The sequence below is a fragment of the Scyliorhinus canicula genome, chromosome 14, assembly GCF_902713615.1.
Source record: "Scyliorhinus canicula chromosome 14, sScyCan1.1, whole genome shotgun sequence".
Classification (NCBI taxonomy): Eukaryota; Metazoa; Chordata; class Chondrichthyes; order Carcharhiniformes; family Scyliorhinidae; genus Scyliorhinus; species Scyliorhinus canicula.
In genome coordinates, this window is record NC_052159.1 from 50119277 (window position 1) to 50136763 (window position 17487).

Here is a 17487-nt window from a genome sequence, read left to right on the forward strand (position 1 = left end):
AGGGGGATAGATAGAATGGACGTTCAGAGACTATTTCCTCGGGTGGATGTAGCTGTTACAAGGGGGCATAACAATAAGATTCAGGGTGGGAGATATAGGAGGGATGTCCGAGGTAGGTTCTTTACTCAGAGAGTTGTTATGGTGTGGAATGGACTGCCTGCTGTGATAGTGGAGTCGGACACTTTCGGAACTTTCAAGCGGTTATTGGATAGGCACATGGAGCACACTAGAATGACGGAGTGGGATAGCTTGATCGTGGTTTCGGACAATGCTCGGCACAACATTGAGGTAATGTGCTGCCAAGGTTCCTGTTCATGTTCCAGACCCTCCCAATCTTTCTCCCTAAGGCCTTCTTCAGGAAATTGGAGACAGGGGCTTTTCACAGTAACTCCATTGAATCCAACTTGTGACAATAAGCGATTATTATTATTACAATGATTTCGGAGTTTATATGGGTGGGGAAGGTGCCGAGGGTAAAGTTGGCCCTGTTACAAAGTCAGAGATGGAAAGCGGGGTTGGCGCTCCCGCACCTGCTGCACTATTATTGAGCGCCGAATGTGGAGAAGGTTGGGGGGTGTAGTGGTTCGAGATGGCGGAGGATTCCTGTAGGGGATCCAGTCTGAGGGCAATGGTGACGGCTCCACTGCCACCAGCTCCGTGGAAGTATACGGGAAGCCCAGTGGTACAGACGATGACTGAGGTGTGGAATCAACTGCGGAGTCACTTTAAGTTGCAGGGGATGTCGGGGTTGATACCGTTGTGCGGGAACCACAGGTTTAAGTCAGGAGAGATAGATGGGATGTATGGGAAGTGGAGGAAGGCGGGGCTGGAGTAGGTGAGAGACTTGTATTTGAAAGGGAAGTTTGCATGTCTGGGTGAGTTGCAGGAGAGGTTTAAGTTGCTGAGGAGAAGTGAATTTAAGAAATGCAGGTGAGGGACTTTGCACGAAAGGAGTGGAAGATGTTTCCCAGGATGCCGGAGTACACCCTATTAGAGCAACTGCTGCTCCCGGATGAGTCGGGAGAGGGTAGGATTGGGGATATATACAGGTGGTTGGGGAGCAGGGGCGAGGATCAAGGTAGCAAAGATCAAGAACAAATGGGAGGAGGAGTTGGGGAAATAAGTTGGGGACTGTTGTGAAGAGATGTGTAGGGTGAACTAAATCTCCTCATGTGTGAAGATGAGCTTGATTCAGTTCAAGGTGGTGCACAGGGTACATATGACCTGAGCGAGTGGGTTCTTCCAAGGGGTGGTTGATGAGTGCGAGAAGTGTGGGTGAGGGCCGGCGAATAATGTGCACATGTTCTGGGGTTGCGAGAAGCTGGCGAGATACTGGGAAGCAGTGTTGGGGCATTATCTAAAATTGTTGGGGTGGAGATCAGGCGGGACCCAGTGGTGCTGATCTTTGGGGTATAGGAAATGCCGGAGCTGATGAAGGGGAATGGGGTGGATGTTGTGGCCTCCGCCTCTCTCATTGCCCGGTTAAGGATCCTATTAAATTAGTTTAGTGTAACTAATGACAGACTAATGGGTGGGGAGCGGTTGGAGCAGCAATTGGATGCACTTAGGAGCATGCAGGTGACGGAAAGCTTCATAAATAGGAGTTATAGATGTGTGGTCACATCCAAGGTGCAGGCAGAGAGATGGGTCACCGCCAGAAGGGGCAGGCTGTCAGTGCAGGAATCCCCTGTGGTTGTCCTCCTCTCGAACAGGTATACTGCTTTGGATACTGTTGGAGGAGAATAGCCTATCAGGGGAAAACAGCAGCAGCCAGAGCAGTGGCACCACGGCTGGCTCTGATGTTCAGCAGGGAGGGTCAAAGCGCAGAAGAGCAAGAGCCATAGGGGACTCTATAGTCAGGGCACAGATAGGTGCTTTTCTGTGGACATGAAAGAGACTCCAGAATGGTATGTTGCCTCCCTGGTGCCAGGGTCCAGGATGTCTCAGAACGGGTAGCGGGCATCCTGAAGGGGGAGGGCAAACAGGCAGAGGTCGTGGTACATATTGCTACTGATGACATAGGCAGGAAGGGGTATGAGGTCCTGCAGCAGGAGTTCAGGGAGCTAGGCAGAAAGTTAAAAGACAGGACCTCCAGGGTTGTAATCTCGGGATTATTCCCTGTGCCATGTGCCAGTGAGGCTAGAAATAGGAAGATAGAGCAGCTAAACATGTGACTAAACAGCTAATGTAGGAGAGAGGGTTTCAGTTATCTGGACCACTGGGAGCTCTTCCGGGCACGTGTGACCTTATAAGAAGGACGGGTTGCATCTAAACTGGAGAGGCATAAATATCCTGGCCGCGAGGTTTGCTAGTGTCACACGGGAGGGTTTAAACAAGTATGGCAGGGGGGTAGGTACCGGAGCAGTAGGTCAGAAGGTGAAAACATTTAGGGAAATTAACTTGGAGCTTGGATTAGTACTTGGAACTATGATGTTGTTGCCATTACAGAGACCTGGTTGAGAGGAGGACAGGATTGGAAGCTAAACGTTCCAGGATTTAGATGTTTCAGGCGGGATAGAGGGGGATGTAAAAGGGGTGGAGGAATTGCGCTACTGGTTAGGGAGAATATCACAGCTGTACTGCGGGAGGACACCTCAGAGGGCAGCGAGGCTATATGGATAGAGATCAGGAATAAATGAAATGAAAATCGCTTATTGTCACGAGTAGGCTTCAAAGAAGTTACTGTGAAAAGCCCCTAGTCGCCACATTCCGGTGCCTGTCCGGGGGGGGCTGGTAGGGGAATCGAACCGTGCTGCTGGACTGCTTGGTCTGCTTTAAAAGCCAGCGATTTAGCCTGGTGAGCTGATGCAGTCACAATGTTGGGGGTTTAGTACAGGCCACCCAACAGGCAGTGGGAGCTAGAGGAGCAGATAGGTAGACAGATTTTGGAAAGGAGTAAAAGCAACAGGCTTGTTGTGATGGGAGACTTTAACTTCCCCAATATTGACTGGGAGTCGCTTAGTGCTAGGGGCTTGGACAGGGCAGAGTTTGTAAGGAGCATCCAGGAGAGTTTCTTAAAGCAATATGTAGCTAGTCCAACTAGGGAAGGGGCTGTACTGGACCTGGTATTGGGGAATGAGCCTGGCCAGGTGGTAGAAGTTTCAGTGGGGGAGCATTTCGGGAACAGTGACCACAATTCAGGAAGTTTTAAAGTGTTGGTGGACAAGGATAAAATTGGTCCAAGGGTGAATGTGCTAAATTGGGTGAAGGCTAATTATAACAATATTAGGCGAGAACTGAAGAACCTAGATTGGGGGCAGATGTTTGAGGGTAAATCAACATCTGACATGTGGGAGGCTTTCAAATGTCAGTTGAAAAGAATTCAGGACCGGCATGTTCCTGTAAGGAAGAAGGATAAATACGGTAAATTTCGGGAACCTTGGATAATGAGAGATATTGTAGGCCTTGTCAAAAAGAAAAAGGAGATATTTGTCAGGGCTAGATGGCTGGGAACAGACAAAGCCTGTGTGCAATATAAGGAAAGTAGGAAGGAACTTAAGCAAAGAGTCAGGAACAAAGGGGTCATAAAAAGTCATTGGCAAATAGGGTTAAGGAAAATCCCAAGGCTTTTTACACATACATAAAGAGCAAGAGGGTAGCCAGGGAAAGGGTTGGCCCACTCAAGAACAGGGGAGGGAATCTATTTGTGGAGCCAGAGGAAATGGACGAGATACTAAATGAATACTTTGCATCAGTGTTCACCAAAGAGAAGGAATTGGTGGATGTTGAGTCTGGAGAAGGGTGTGTAGATAGCCTGGGTCACATTGAGATCCAAAAAGACAAGGGGCGGGATTCTCTGAGCCCCGCGCCGGGACAGAGAATCGGCGCAATCACGCCACGCCACCCAGACGCCGGCATGCAATTCTCCGAGGAGCGGAGAATCGGTGCAATTTGCACTGGCGCGGCGCCGGTCGCAGGCCGCTGTCTGCGGCTGGGCCGCCGATTCTCCGGCCTTGATGGGCCGAGCGGCCCCAACGGAAACGGCAAAGTCCCGCCGGCGCCGTCCACACCTGCTCGTAGCCGGCAGGTCCTCTGCGCGCAGGGTCGGGGTGGGGGGGGGGGGTTCTTCACAGGGGTGGGGCCTCCGATGGGGTCTGGCCCCAGTGTTGAGCGTCTTGAAAAATATTACGGTAGATAAGTCCCCAGGGCCTGATGGGATCTACCCCAGAATACTGAAGGAGGCAACAGAGGAAATTGCTGAGCCCTTGACAGAAATCTTTGGATCCTCACTGTCTTCAGGTGATGTCCCGGAGGACTGGAGAATAGCCAATGTTGTTCCTTTGTTTAAGAAGGGTAGCAAGGATAATCCAGGGATGAGCCTTACATCAGGTGGTAGGGAAATTACTGGAGAGAATTCTTCGAGACAGGATCTACTCCCATTTGGGGAGATCGTGTCTCTCTAACTTGATAGAGTTTTTCGAGGAGGTCACAAAGATGATTGATGCAGGTAGGGCAGTGGATATCGTCTATATGGACTTCAGTAAGGCCGTTGGCAAAGTCCCTCATGGCAGACTGGTACAAAAGGTGAAGACACAGGATCAGACGTGAGCTGGCAAGATGTATACAGAACTGGCTAGGTTATAGGAGGCAGAGTAGCAATGGAAGGGTGCTATTCTGATTGGAGGGCTGCGACTAGTGGTGTTCCACTGGGATCAGTGCTGCGACCTTTGCTGTTCGTAGTATATATAAATAATTTGGTGGAAAGTAACTGGTCTGATTAGTAAGTTTGCGGACGACACAAAGGTTGCTGGAATTGTGGATAGCGATGAGGACTCTCAGAGGATACAACAGGATTTAGATTGTTTGGAGACTTGGGCAGAGAGATGGCAGATGGAGTTTAATCCGGTCAAATGTGCGGTAATGCATTTTGGAAGGTCTAATGCAGGTAGGGAATATACAGTGAATGGTAGAACCCTCAAGAGTATTGAAAGTCAGAAAGATCCATAGGTCCACAGGTCACTGAAAGGGTGGAGGGTGGAACACAGGTGGAGAAGGTAGTCAAGAAGGCATACGGCATGCTTGCCTTCATTGGCCGGGGCATTGAGTATAAAAATTGGTAAGTCATGTTGCTGTATAGAACCTTAGTTAGGCCACACTTGGAGTATAGTGTTCAATTCTGGTTGCCACACTACCAGAAGGATGTGGAGGCTTTAGAGAGGTGACTGAAGAGATTTACCAGGATGTTGCCTGGTCTGGAGGGCATTAGCTATGAGGCGAGGTTGAATAAACTTGGTTTGTTCTCACTGGAACGACGGAGGTTGAGGGATGACCTGATAGAGGTCTACAAAATTATGAGGGGCATAGACAGGGTGGATAGGCAGACTTTTTCCGAGAGTAGAGGGGTCAATTACTAGGGGGCATAGGTTTAAGGTGCGTGGGGCAAGGTTTAGAGTAGATACGAGACAAGTTTTTTACACAGAAGGTAGTGGGTGCCTGGAACTCGCTGCCGGCGGAGGTGGTGGAAGCAGGGACGATAGTGACATTTAAGGGGCATCTTGACAAATACATGAATAGGGTGGGAATAGAGGAATACGGACCCTGGAAGTGTAGAAGATTTTAGTTTACATGGGCAGCATGGTCAGCACAGGCTTGGGGGGCCTAAGGGCCTGTTTCTGTGCAGTACTTTTCTTTGTTCTTTTTTCTTTGGAAGTCGGATAAACCATCGGGGTGGCGGCCTGGCTGGGGGATTTGTACCACTTTAATCAGTTGGAAAAGATTAAATTTCAGTTGAGTGGGTCAGTGGAGGTTTTCAAGACACGGTGGGGATTGTTCATGGTAATGTTTCAGGAACTCTTCGTCGTGAGGGATGAGGAGTGGGGGAGGATAGGGGGTAAAAAGGGAAAAATCGTAAAAACTGTGGATTGCGAGTTTGCGGAGTGTGTTGCTGTATATGTTACTGTTTTTTACAGATGTTTGGAATAAAATACATTTTTAAGGGGCACTCCGATCTCAAAGTTACAAAAAAGGTCCCCTACGCATCCCCCACCCCACCCGCATGAAGATTGGGACACCACAGAGATTGAGAACCCCCCACGCCACTGAGATTAACTATTCTTAACTTCCTGAGGGAATCATTGACGGGTCTTCCTTGCTGAGTTTTGTGTATTAATGGAATGTACCATTTTGAGTTTTTTCTTTCAGGGCTTGTGGAGGGAGTGACCTTCCTCCATTCGGGGGAATGCATGTGGGGGTTGTGCTTGTGCCCCCGTGGCACTGCTCCTGGAACTTCCAGGGGGGCAACGCCAAGCCTTGTTCTTCAACTCTTGAGCCTACAGCCACCTCCACGCTCCTTGCGTGGTCATCACAACTGGTCTTTGCTTCAAAAACCAGCAGTGATTTGTGCCGGCATGATGGCACGCTGCGAGCATGCAGGGGGAAGGGATGCACTGTGGCTGGATGTGACAGCATCAAGCTCTTTAATAATATGTTAAAATATGATAATATTTTGAGAACAGGTTCACACTCTTTCTGGGCGTAAACCTGATCACGTCACTAGCAGGGGTCAGAAAGGATCTCAAACTGAGATCTTGCTGCCACAAATCCCATTTTTGGCCATTTGCGAGATTTAGCAGCCATTACGGGATTTGCACCTCTGACTAACGGGGCCACTAGATCATTGCCTTTGCTTCTGTCTGCACAGTAGAAGACGCATGTTACATACCAGAAATGAGGGTATCCTTGAAGCTAAAAGGAGTGAAGGAATTGAGGAAATTAATAACAGCAGAGAAGAAATAGTGGAGAAACCTAAAGAACTAAAATCTGACAAATCCCTGAGACTTGATGGCCTACATTCGAGTGTTGTAAAAGGTGTTGCAATAGTGGATGCTAGCTATCGTTTTCCAAAATTCCTTAGATTCAGGAACATTTCTATTAGCTTGGTAAGGTGCGAGTAGAACACAGAGGACGCAAAGAAGTATAAACAGTAAGTAATCTTTATTAGTGTCACAAGTAGGCTTACATTAACAAAGCAATGAAGTTACTGTGAAAAGCCCCTAGTTGCCAAATTCCAGCGCCTGTTCAGGTACTTGGAGGGAGAATTCAGAATGTCCAAATTACCTACAGTGTGTCTTTCAGGACCAGAGCACCCAGAGGAAACTCACGCAGACACAGGGAGAACGTGCAGACTCTGAACAGACAGTGACCCAACCCTTTGAAGAAATACAAATATATCCTTACGTATAATGACCAAAATTGCACACAGTATTCCAGATGTGGTCTCACCAGAGCCTTGTAGAATTGTAGGAAGATTGTTTCTTCTTGTACTCCAATCCCCTTGCAATAAAGGCCAACATGCAATCTGTCTTCCTAATTGTTTGCTGTACCTGCATGCCAAAGATGTGCACATTAGGTAGATTGACTATGCTAAATTGCCCCTTAGTGTTCAGGGATGTGCAGGTTAGGTTACGGGATAGATGGGGTGGGGTCAGTGCAGACTCAGTGGGCTGAATGGCTTCTTTCTGAACTGTAGGGATACCATACTAACTTTCTGCTTTCCTGTACAAGCACATTGAAGACTCTGAACAATATTTACGAATTTCACATGTTTCAAAATGATTCTGATTTTCTATTGTTATGACAAAAATGAATAACCTCACTTTCCTACAGTATACTCCATCTGCCATCTTGTTAGCCCTTTTGCTTCACAACACCAGATACCAGATGATGGAGGGAGGAGGCATGGGATGGGTGGCAGGTTTCTGTGAGTGCAGAAAGCAGTTTTTCTAATCACTGCTGTCCTGTATGGGATTTGCGAACTTTGCATTCATATACTCCCACACTGCTACCACAGTTGAACTTCAATGATCTGTTGATAGTGGAACCTGACCAGCTTGTTAATAGTTTCTCAGTGCTATAAAAATTGATTTTGTTAATCCACTACAAAGGTCAGAGACTATGTTCCCATAGTCCTTTAAAAAATCCAATAGCCTTTTAGTCCAGTCATTGTCCAATTATTCACTAATATCATGAATCGCAGCTATTTTTTGTAATATCCTCAGGCTTGTTGCGCAGTTGCAGCTATTATTGTCTTTCAGAGGCATGTCTAATTAGGGTCAAAGTACTAAACTGGATCAACTAAGTCTCAGTGCATAGTCCTGATGTCTTTACGTAATCTTTCACCACATGGAAATCCTCTAATCTATATTAATTTTGAGCCTTCAGTTGATTTTTTTTTCATCACAGTGCTTAAATTATGCCTGCCCTGCCTCAATGTTGTTCTCCTGGGGCAAGACTATCTAGCAGCCGCCGACCACAAACACAGTCAGTTCTGCTCTTTGGTTCACCCGGTTTGAATATGCAGGAAGGAGGACGGACTTGTTCAAATATTATCACACTGTGTGCCTTTGTGAATGTTAAATATAGATTCAAAATTGACCAGCACTCTGGCATGAATATATATAATAGCTAAAAAGAGACTTCTTATTCATTACTTTGTTGTGCCTCTTCCAGCTAGTCCAAGGAAATAGTCAATAAAATTCTTCTCTGATTTCAACGTTTTATTTACATTGAAATCTGTATCCACTGAGATTTTTCTAAAATAAATTTTGAGTACCCAATTCATTTTTTCCAATTAAGGGGCAACTTAGTGTGTTCAATCTACCTACCTTGCACATCTTTGGGTTGTGTGGACGAAACCCATGCAAACACAGGGAGAATGTGCAAACTCCACACAGACAGTGACCCAGAGCCAGGATCGAACCTGGGACCTCGGCGCCGTGAGACTGCAGTGCGACCACTGCGCCACCGTGCTGCCCTTTCCACTGAGATTTAGACCTTTACAGCAGTCAATGACAGTTATTTTTTATTTTGCGGGAATGAAATTGTTGCATAGTTCACTTATTCAGAATTGGGCTAATCTGCTATGCTACACCAACAGTGCTCTTACTGATTGCTTCATTTGGACACACATAAGTAGACACAAAAAAACAAAGATCCTGTACATTCTCAACTTCAGTAACATAGAAAAGTGCTTTTTTAGCAGGTAACATGGTGGCATTCCATATTGCATCAGCAGCAGGAACCATCAAAGTGGAGAGATTCCAGTTCAGTCCACCAATTTGTTTAGTTCCCAATCTCAATCATTTTACACAGAAAGATTCCAGACAGTTGAAACCCGAGGGAATGAAAGGGGAATGAAAATGAGTTGTGATGTTCCTGTTGAACCTATCTAGCAGATTTTCTGAAAGCTGCATATTTGAGTATTGTTATTTGTACGGGTATTGGTTAATGCAGGCTCTACGGGGAGTGACAACAAATTAAATTATGTCCTTAAAATATGCACCAGAAGGCCAGTAAATTAAAAACAATAGAATCTCTGAGTCAACTGCCTTTAGAAACACAAAAAAAGGGTGGAGAAATTACAAGGTATTAATGTGAATAAAGAAAACTATAATCTCTGTTGGTCCACGTTCCAATTTTATATGTGTGTTCTGTACGTACTTCCAGTTTTGTAAAATGGGAAATAGAAGATTTTGTGAATAAAGAATGAAAATAAATATTCATGTGGTAATTTATTTTTATATTTCATGTTCCTGTACTAAAAATAAAGTAAAAAAGGAAATTGCTTCTAAACAAGTTAAGCTTGACAGATTTAGAGGGGTGTGTAATCATGATACTCCGGAAACAATAAAGGGTGTTAATTTCCATGCTAAATGACTCGAGGTGACCTGGCATTCCTTGTGCACATGGAGAATGTGTAGTAGTTAATTTTTTTGTAACATGGCTGATCAATGATCCGGATAACCTATGTGCAACTTTGCTCCTCGTGTTTTATTAAGATTTATTGTTGTAGCCATGATATGTTGCATTAATTATTGTGAACTTTGCGTTCATCTTACATGTGCCAGTGGGGAGATTGTGTGTAAGCTATCAGTGCTTGTCACTATATCGTGTTGTTTTAATGTAATTCTGGGGGTTTTCTAGTCCAAAATCTGGGGGTTTGTCCACAAGTCTTTACATATTAGTGAGTTGTATATTGAGTTTTATTTGCGAGTTGTTCATCCAGCAATGCAAGGATCTTCCTTTTTTTTTAACAGGCAATACATCACCTAATTGAAGGCCATTCAACCTCCAATGAGGGATATTCCATTTTCTCTTTTCCTGCCATCTGTATTCCCAGGACTGATATTAGGGTTGCCAACTGTGATTAAATGTATCCCTGAAGGTTTCATCACATAACATCCCCCACACAGCAGTCATTAGTTGGCCAAAATACCCATCCTTGAGATGCATGGTGCCATTCTTTACTCGCTGGAAAACAAAGAGTCTCATTACCCTTTTGGATAATGCTTTGACTGTCAGCCAAACAACCGTTATTCCCATTTTCAATATTTTAATATCTGGTAAAGAGAATTCTTCGAAGCAAATGACAAAATAAACTATCTTTTTTAATTTCCTAATAATTTTTCTTCATGATTTTTAAACATTTTGTCATAAAGAGCTTTTATAAAAGTAAACATGTCAACATAGAAAAATAGGCAAAGGACTTCCGGTGGCGACCAGGGAGTGAGCGGTCGTACATTTGGTGGCGTCCGCTTGTAGTGGACTTTTTGAACCATTACCCCGGCTAACGGCGGAGCTGAGTGATTGTATAAGATGCAGGAGAGGTGAAGACGAGAGTATCCCACCGGTTTATGGATTCGTGGACCAGAAGTGGTCGAAAAAGAGGGAACAACTGTTGAAAGCTGGTGTGGAGCCTGCGACACAGGGGAAGATGGCGGAGGGTCAGGGTGTGAGCCTGCATGCCCAGTGGAACTTCCGCCACGAGACGTTTACCCAGCAGAGGAAGGAGAACGTGGAGGATCTGGCCAGGGTGGTGGATCCCATAAAGGCGGGGTTCGACAGCATGGAAATGAGGTTGGAGGCCCAGGGCCAGGCAATCCGGAAGGTGGAGGAGGCGGTGGGGGAGCACGAGGAGCAGCTTGCCTCGATGGCTGCGGTGATGGGGTTGATGAGAGATCAACAGAAGAGGCTGCAGGACAAGGTAGAGGACTTGGAGGATAGATCGCGCAAGCTGACCTTGAGGATTGTGGGCCTGCCGGAGGGCATTGAGGGAGCGGGCACCGGTGCATATGTGGCACAAATGTTTGAGAAGCTGCTGGGTGAAGGAGCGTTTGCTCGGCCCTTGGAGCACACAGGACGCTTATGAGTAAGCCACAGAGAAATGAGCTGCTGAGGGCGATGGTGGTGCGATTGCACCGGTTCCTGGATAAGGAACGGATTTTGAGGTGGGCCAGGCAGACGAGGCGCTGTACATGGGAAGGCAGCAAGCTGCGTGTCTATCAGGACCTTGGTGCGGAGCTGGCCAAAAAGAGGGCGAGCTTAAATAAGGTGAAGTCGGCCCTCTTGAAGAAGGGAGTGAAGTTCTGCATGCTGTACCCAGCACATCTGTGGGTAGCGTATTAAGGCCGAGAACTCTACTTTGCCCGCACTGGAGGTTGGATGTCGGACTATTCACGGAGGAGGAGGTGCGGGTGAGGGAGGCCATTCGGAGATATGTGGAGATAAACGATATGGGGGAGTTCTTGGCAGATACGGTATGGGAGGCGTTGAAGGCAGTGATGAGAGAGGATTTTTTTTTAATAAATATTTTTATTCTCCTTTTTCAGATTTGCTCCCAAATTTACACCCAACACTAATCAGTAACGAATGCAATGCCAATCCCCATATCAATAACAACAATCCCATCCTCCCACCAAACCCCCAAACGTTAGCCCGCATGTTAACATAAACAAATAACAAAAAGGAATCACCCATAGTCACCATTAACACATACAGTCCCCCTCCCCCCAACACTCCCAACTCCACTCTCCCCTAATGTTCAATGTAATCCAATTCTCGAAAGTGTATAATGAATACTCCCATGAATTGTAGAACCCCTCCATCCTTTCCCTCAGTTCAAATTTGACCTTCTCAAGAGTCAAGAATTGCAGCAGGTCCCCCCCCCCCCCCCCCGCCACGCCAGGTCACAGGGTGGATAGGTTGATCTCCACCCCAACAGGATCCACCTTCAGGCAATCAACGAGGCGAAGGCTACAATATCTGCCTCTGCACCCGTTTCCAACCCTGGCTGGTCCAACACCCCGAATATGGCCTCCCGAGGGCCTGGGTCCAGTTTCACGTGCACCACTTTAGAGGTTACCCTAAAAACCTCCTTCCAGTAATCCTCCAGCTTTGGACAGAACTGAAACATATGAATGTGATTTTAACCGCCTGCACCCAACCCGCTAGTGACAGAGGGAGACCATCCCACCTTGCCAGATCAGCTTTCACCCTCCCCACCAAACTAGAATGGCAGCCCCCCCACCCCTACCCTGCCCCCACCCCCGGCTGAGACACCACAAAATATTCACTCTTGTCTCGATTTAACTTGTAACCTGAGAAAGACCCAAACACCCGAAGCAGCTCCAGTATTCCCCCTATTGACACACTCGGTTCCGACACATATTATAACAGGTCATCAGAATATAAGGATACCCTATTCTCTATCTCCCCCGCACTATCCCTTTCCATATCCCCAACCTTAACCTTAACACGATGGCCAATGGCTCAATCGCGAATGCAAACAGCAGGGGGGCCATAGGACATCCCTGCCTAGTCCCACGGTGGAGAGAAAAGTATTCCGAACTGATGTTATTTGTGCGGACACTCATCCTCGGCTCCTTATATAGTAGCTTTACCCAGTCCACAAATCTTGGTCCAATCCCAAACCTCTCCAGGACTGCCATCAAGTGCCCCCATTCTACCCGGCCAAATGCTTTCTCGGTGTCCAATGCCACAACCACCTCTGTTTCCTTCTCCTCTGCCGGGTGAGAGGGGAGTTTAACTCGATACGGGCGCACAGGGAGCAGGTGGAGATGGATAGATTAGTGAGGGAGAGCCTACAGGTAGACAGGAGGTATTCGGAGGCTCCGGAGGCGGGGTTGTTGAAGGAGCGACAGAAGCTGCAGATGGAGTTTGGGTTGCTATCTACGGGGAAGGCGGTGGGGCAGTTGAGAAAGGTAAGAGGAGCGGTGTATGAATATGGGGAGAAGGCTTGTAGGATGCTAGCACACCAGCTAAGGAAATGGGAGGTGGCAAGAGAAATAGGGAAAGTGAAGGATAAAGGGGGGAATACGATCTTGGACCTGGTGGGGGTAAATGGGGTGTTTCGGGACTTTTATAGCAGGCTATGCTATACAAGTCGGAACCCCCAGCCGGGGTGGAGGGGATGAGGCGGTTTTTGGAGGGACTGGAGTTTCCGAGGGTGGAAAAAGAGCTGGTGGAGGACCTGGGGCCCCGATTGGGCTGTTTGAAGTGGTGGAGGGGCTGGAGGCAATGCAGTTGGGCAAGGCCTCAGGGCTGGATGGGTACCCAGTAGAGTTTGATAAGTTTTCAGGAGTTCTGGGGCCCTTGCTGGTAAGGGCGTTTAATGAGGCTAGGGAGCGAGGGGTACTTCCCCCAACGATGTCACAGGTCTCTCTTTTATCCTGAAGCGGGATAAGGATCTAGAAAAATGTGGGTCGTACAGGCCAATCTTCCTACTAAATGTAGACGCCAAGCTACTGGCCAAGATCTTGGCCTCGAGAATAGAGGATTGTGTGCCCGTGGTGATAGGGGAGGACTAGACAGGGTTTGTGAAAGGGAGGCAGTTAACGGCTAACATCAGAAGGCTGCTAAACGTGATTATGATGCCCTCTGAGGGAAAGGATGTGGAGATGGTGGTCGCCTTGGATGCGGAGAAGGCCTTTGATCGGGTGGAGTGGGAATATCTATGGAAGGTCCTGGGGCAGTTTGGGTTTGGCCAGGGTTTTGTGGACTGGGTCCAGTTTCTGTACCAGGCACCGGTGGCGAGCGTGCGGATGAACCGAGTGAGCTTGGATTATTTCAGGCTGCACCGGGGGTGAGCAGGGATGTCCACTCTCCCCACTGGCAACGGTGCTGAGAGACTCAATGGACTGGCAGGGGATAGTACTGGGATGAGGGGGGGGGGGTGGGAAGTGGAGCACAGGGTCTCGTTATATGTGGATGACCTACTTTTGTATATTTCTGACCTGCTGGGGAGCATTGGAGAGATTATGGGGATTCTAGGGGGAGTTTTCGGGGTACAAATTGAATATGGGCAAAAACGAGGCCTTTGCGATTCAGGACAGGGGGCAGCAGAGGAGATTGGGGGGAATTCCGTTCAAGGTCGTGGGAGGGAATTGGTGGTATTTGGGAATCCAGGTGGCACGGGAGTGGGAGCAGCTACACAAGCTGAATTTGGCTCGGTTATTGGAGTAGATGGAGGACTTTAGAAGGTGGGATATGCTCCCGTTGTCACTGGCAGGGAGGGTGCAGACAGTAAAAATGACGGTTCTGCTGAGGTTTTTGTTTGTATTTGAGTGCCTGCCTATTTTTATCACAAAGGCTTTTTTCAAGAGAGTGAACATGGTGATCTCTGGGTACGTATGGGAGGGAAAAATCCCACGGGTAAAGAAGGTGCTGCTGGAGCGGGGACGAGGAGAGGGGACGAGGAGAGGGCTGGCCCTACCGAATTTTAGGAACTACTATTAGGCTGCGAACATAGAAATGATCAGGAAGTGGATAGTGGGTTGGGGACGGTGTGGGAGCGGGTGAAGACGGCGTCATGTCGGGGCACAAGTTTAGGGGCACTGGTAATGACACCTCTGCAGTTCTCGCTGGCTCGGTACTCCATACGCCTGGTGGTAGTGGCGGCTTTGAGGGCATGGGAACAGTGGCGTAAGCACATGGGAGTGGAGGGAGCGTCAGTATGGACACCAATTTGTGGCAACCACTGGTTTGCACCGGGGGGGGCTTGATGGGGGGAGGTTTTGGAGGTGGCGGCGAACTGGGATCAAGCGGTTTGGGGACCTGTTTATTCACAGCAGCATTCCGTGCTTGGAGGAGCAGTTTGAGCTGCTAGTTGGGAATGGGTTCTGCTACCTGCAGATGAGGAACTTTGCACGGAAGCAAGTTTCGACCTTTCCGTACCTACTGCCCCAGGGAATACAGGACAAGGTGGTGTCAAAGACGGGAGTGGGGGAGGGGATGATCTCAGAAATTTATAAAGTGCTCATAGAATGAGAGGGAACCCCAATAGGGGAGGTAAAGAGAAAATGGAAGCAAGAGTTGGGCAAGGAATTAGAGGAGGGATTGTGGGATGTTTCCTTGAGTAGGGTTAACGTGTCCTCGTCATGTGACAGGCTTAGCCTGATACAATTCAAGGTGGTCCCCCGGGCACATATGACTGTGGCCCGTATGAGCAGGTTCTTTGAAGGGGTGGAGGACAGGTGTGGGCGGTGTGCGGGAGGGTCTGTGAATCATGTCCATATGTTTAGGGCATGCCCGAAGCTTGGGGCATTCTGGCAAGGATTTGCCGATGCCATGATCACGGTATTAAAGGTGCAGGTAGTTCAGAATCCAGAGGTGCAGATTTCTGGTGTGTTGGAAGACCCTGGAGTCCAGGGGACGAAAGAGGCTGATGTGTTGACCTTGGCCTTCCTGGTGGCCCAGAGACGGAAATTATTGACGTGGAGGGACTCGGAGCCCCCAAAATCAGGCGTATGGGACAGTGATATGGCCAAGTTTCTCAGGCTTGAGAAGATGAAGTTCGTCCTGAGAGGGTCGATGCTAGGGTTCGCCCGGAGGTTGCAGCCGTTTATTGGCTTCTTTGGAGAAAATTAAGCTGTCAGCGGACACAAAGGTGGTTAAGGGAAAGAGGGAGGTGACTGAGGCGGGATATAGTTAGTGTGAAAGGGGGACTGGGTAACTGTGTATGTAAGCCACATTGGCTGGGTGTGGTTGTTGGTTGGGTGAGTGATATTTACTTTGTTGTTTTTCCTCTTGAAATTGTTGTTAGAAATGATAAATGCCTGAATAAAATATTTTCCAAAAAAAACATAGAAAACTAGCCAAAGATGATCAACAGCTTGGATTAGGACTTGGAACTATGATGTTATTGCCATTATAGGGACAGGGATTGGCAGCTAAACATTCCAGGATTTAAATGTTTTAGGTGGGATAGAGGGGGATGTAAAAGGGGTAGGGGAATTGCACTACTGGTTAAGGAGAATATCACAGGTGTACTGTGGGAGGACACCTCAGAGGGCTCATGCAGCGAGGCAATATGGGTCGGGCTGAGGAATAGGAAGGTGCAGTGACAACATTGAGGGTTTTCTGCAGGCCTCCCAACAGCCAGTGAAAGGGGGAGGAGCAGAAATGTAGGCAGATTTTGGAAAGGTGTAAAAGCAACAGGATTTTTGTGGTGGGTGATTTTAACTTCCCCAATATTGACTGGGACTCACTTAGTACCAGGGCTTGGATGGGGCAGAGGTTGTAAGGAGCATCCAAGAGGGCTTTTTTTAAACAATATGTAGATAGTCCAACTACTGGATCTGGTATTGGGAAATAAGGCTGGCCAGGTGATTGAAGTTTCAGTAGGGGAGCATTTCGGGCACAGAAACATGTAACTGACTTAGATCTGTCCCTTATTTCTAATGTTTATCAGTACAAATATAAATCCCTTAAAACTACCTTAATTTTCCCAACATACAAGTGATAGATGTTTCACACAGGGGAATACTAAATTAAAATTTTACAGCTCATACACAGTATGACTCATTGTTCACCAATGGATGATACGTGGATTTTAGTTGGTATGTAAGTTTCTCATTAGCTGTAATGTTCCTTTGAGAATAACTTAAAATACCTCGAGCTGAAGAGCTTTAGGTAAAATGTGAATCCACAATCCTGACTCTTTGAAAATGCATTTAGCCACAATAAGCTGTACTGGAGCAATGTTAATCCATTTCGAAATGTTTCCATTAATTGCAAATATTACTGGTAAAGTTAAACAAACGCAGCGCATTTATATTCTGTATAACTGTGCTAATGGAAGTCGGGTAAAATGGAGGTCATGTCTTTGGCTGGCTCCTGACTCTGGAAATTTGTTTTCACCATAGGTTTTCTGGGGTCACTGCATAAATGCCCTGGTTCACTCCATAATCCTTTTCTGGTTACCACTAAAGGCACTTCAACAAGGTAAATGCTCCATTATTATTAATGTAACTGGGGAACAAATGCTTTCTTTCAAATATGCTTGTTTAGAAAGAATGTCACTTTTCATTGGTCTACTGGGACTGTATGGTTGATTTACATAATGAAAATAAAGTAAAATTATAGTTATTTCTTGTCGAATATCATCTAAAAACTATGATAATTTAAAATGTGTGTGAAAAATATTTGTGACAAACTTACAGAATTTGAGCAAAATGAGGGGTTTCTTACCACCTACAGTTATTTAACATTGTTATTATGTACATTTTATGAGGACATTGCACTGTGTAAACTTCTGTCATGCGTGCTTGCAATTTTTCGATTTTCTTCTGACCAATGCCTATCTGTCTTCTGAAACTGCTGACTCTTTGCTGTGGTGCAGTTGTACAAGTATCAGTTACCCCTCTAGTACATTGTATAATTTGTAATTGATTCATTTGTAAATATTGGCAA

At 47.0% G+C, this 17487-nt stretch overlaps 1 protein-coding gene across 7 annotated transcripts in view; it reads left to right on the forward strand.

The window, feature by feature from the left end:
• The window catches only part of atp8a2 (ATPase phospholipid transporting 8A2), a 792435-nt gene that overhangs the window by 635991 nt on the left and 138957 nt on the right, over window positions 1–17487 (forward strand). For all 7 annotated transcript variants that reach the window (XM_038818743.1, XM_038818747.1, XM_038818746.1 and 4 more), the window contains one exon: window positions 16941–17019. In XM_038818743.1, coding sequence (XP_038674671.1) covers window positions 16941–17019 — 79 coding nt within the window. The remainder of the gene's footprint in view (window positions 1–16940; window positions 17020–17487) is intronic.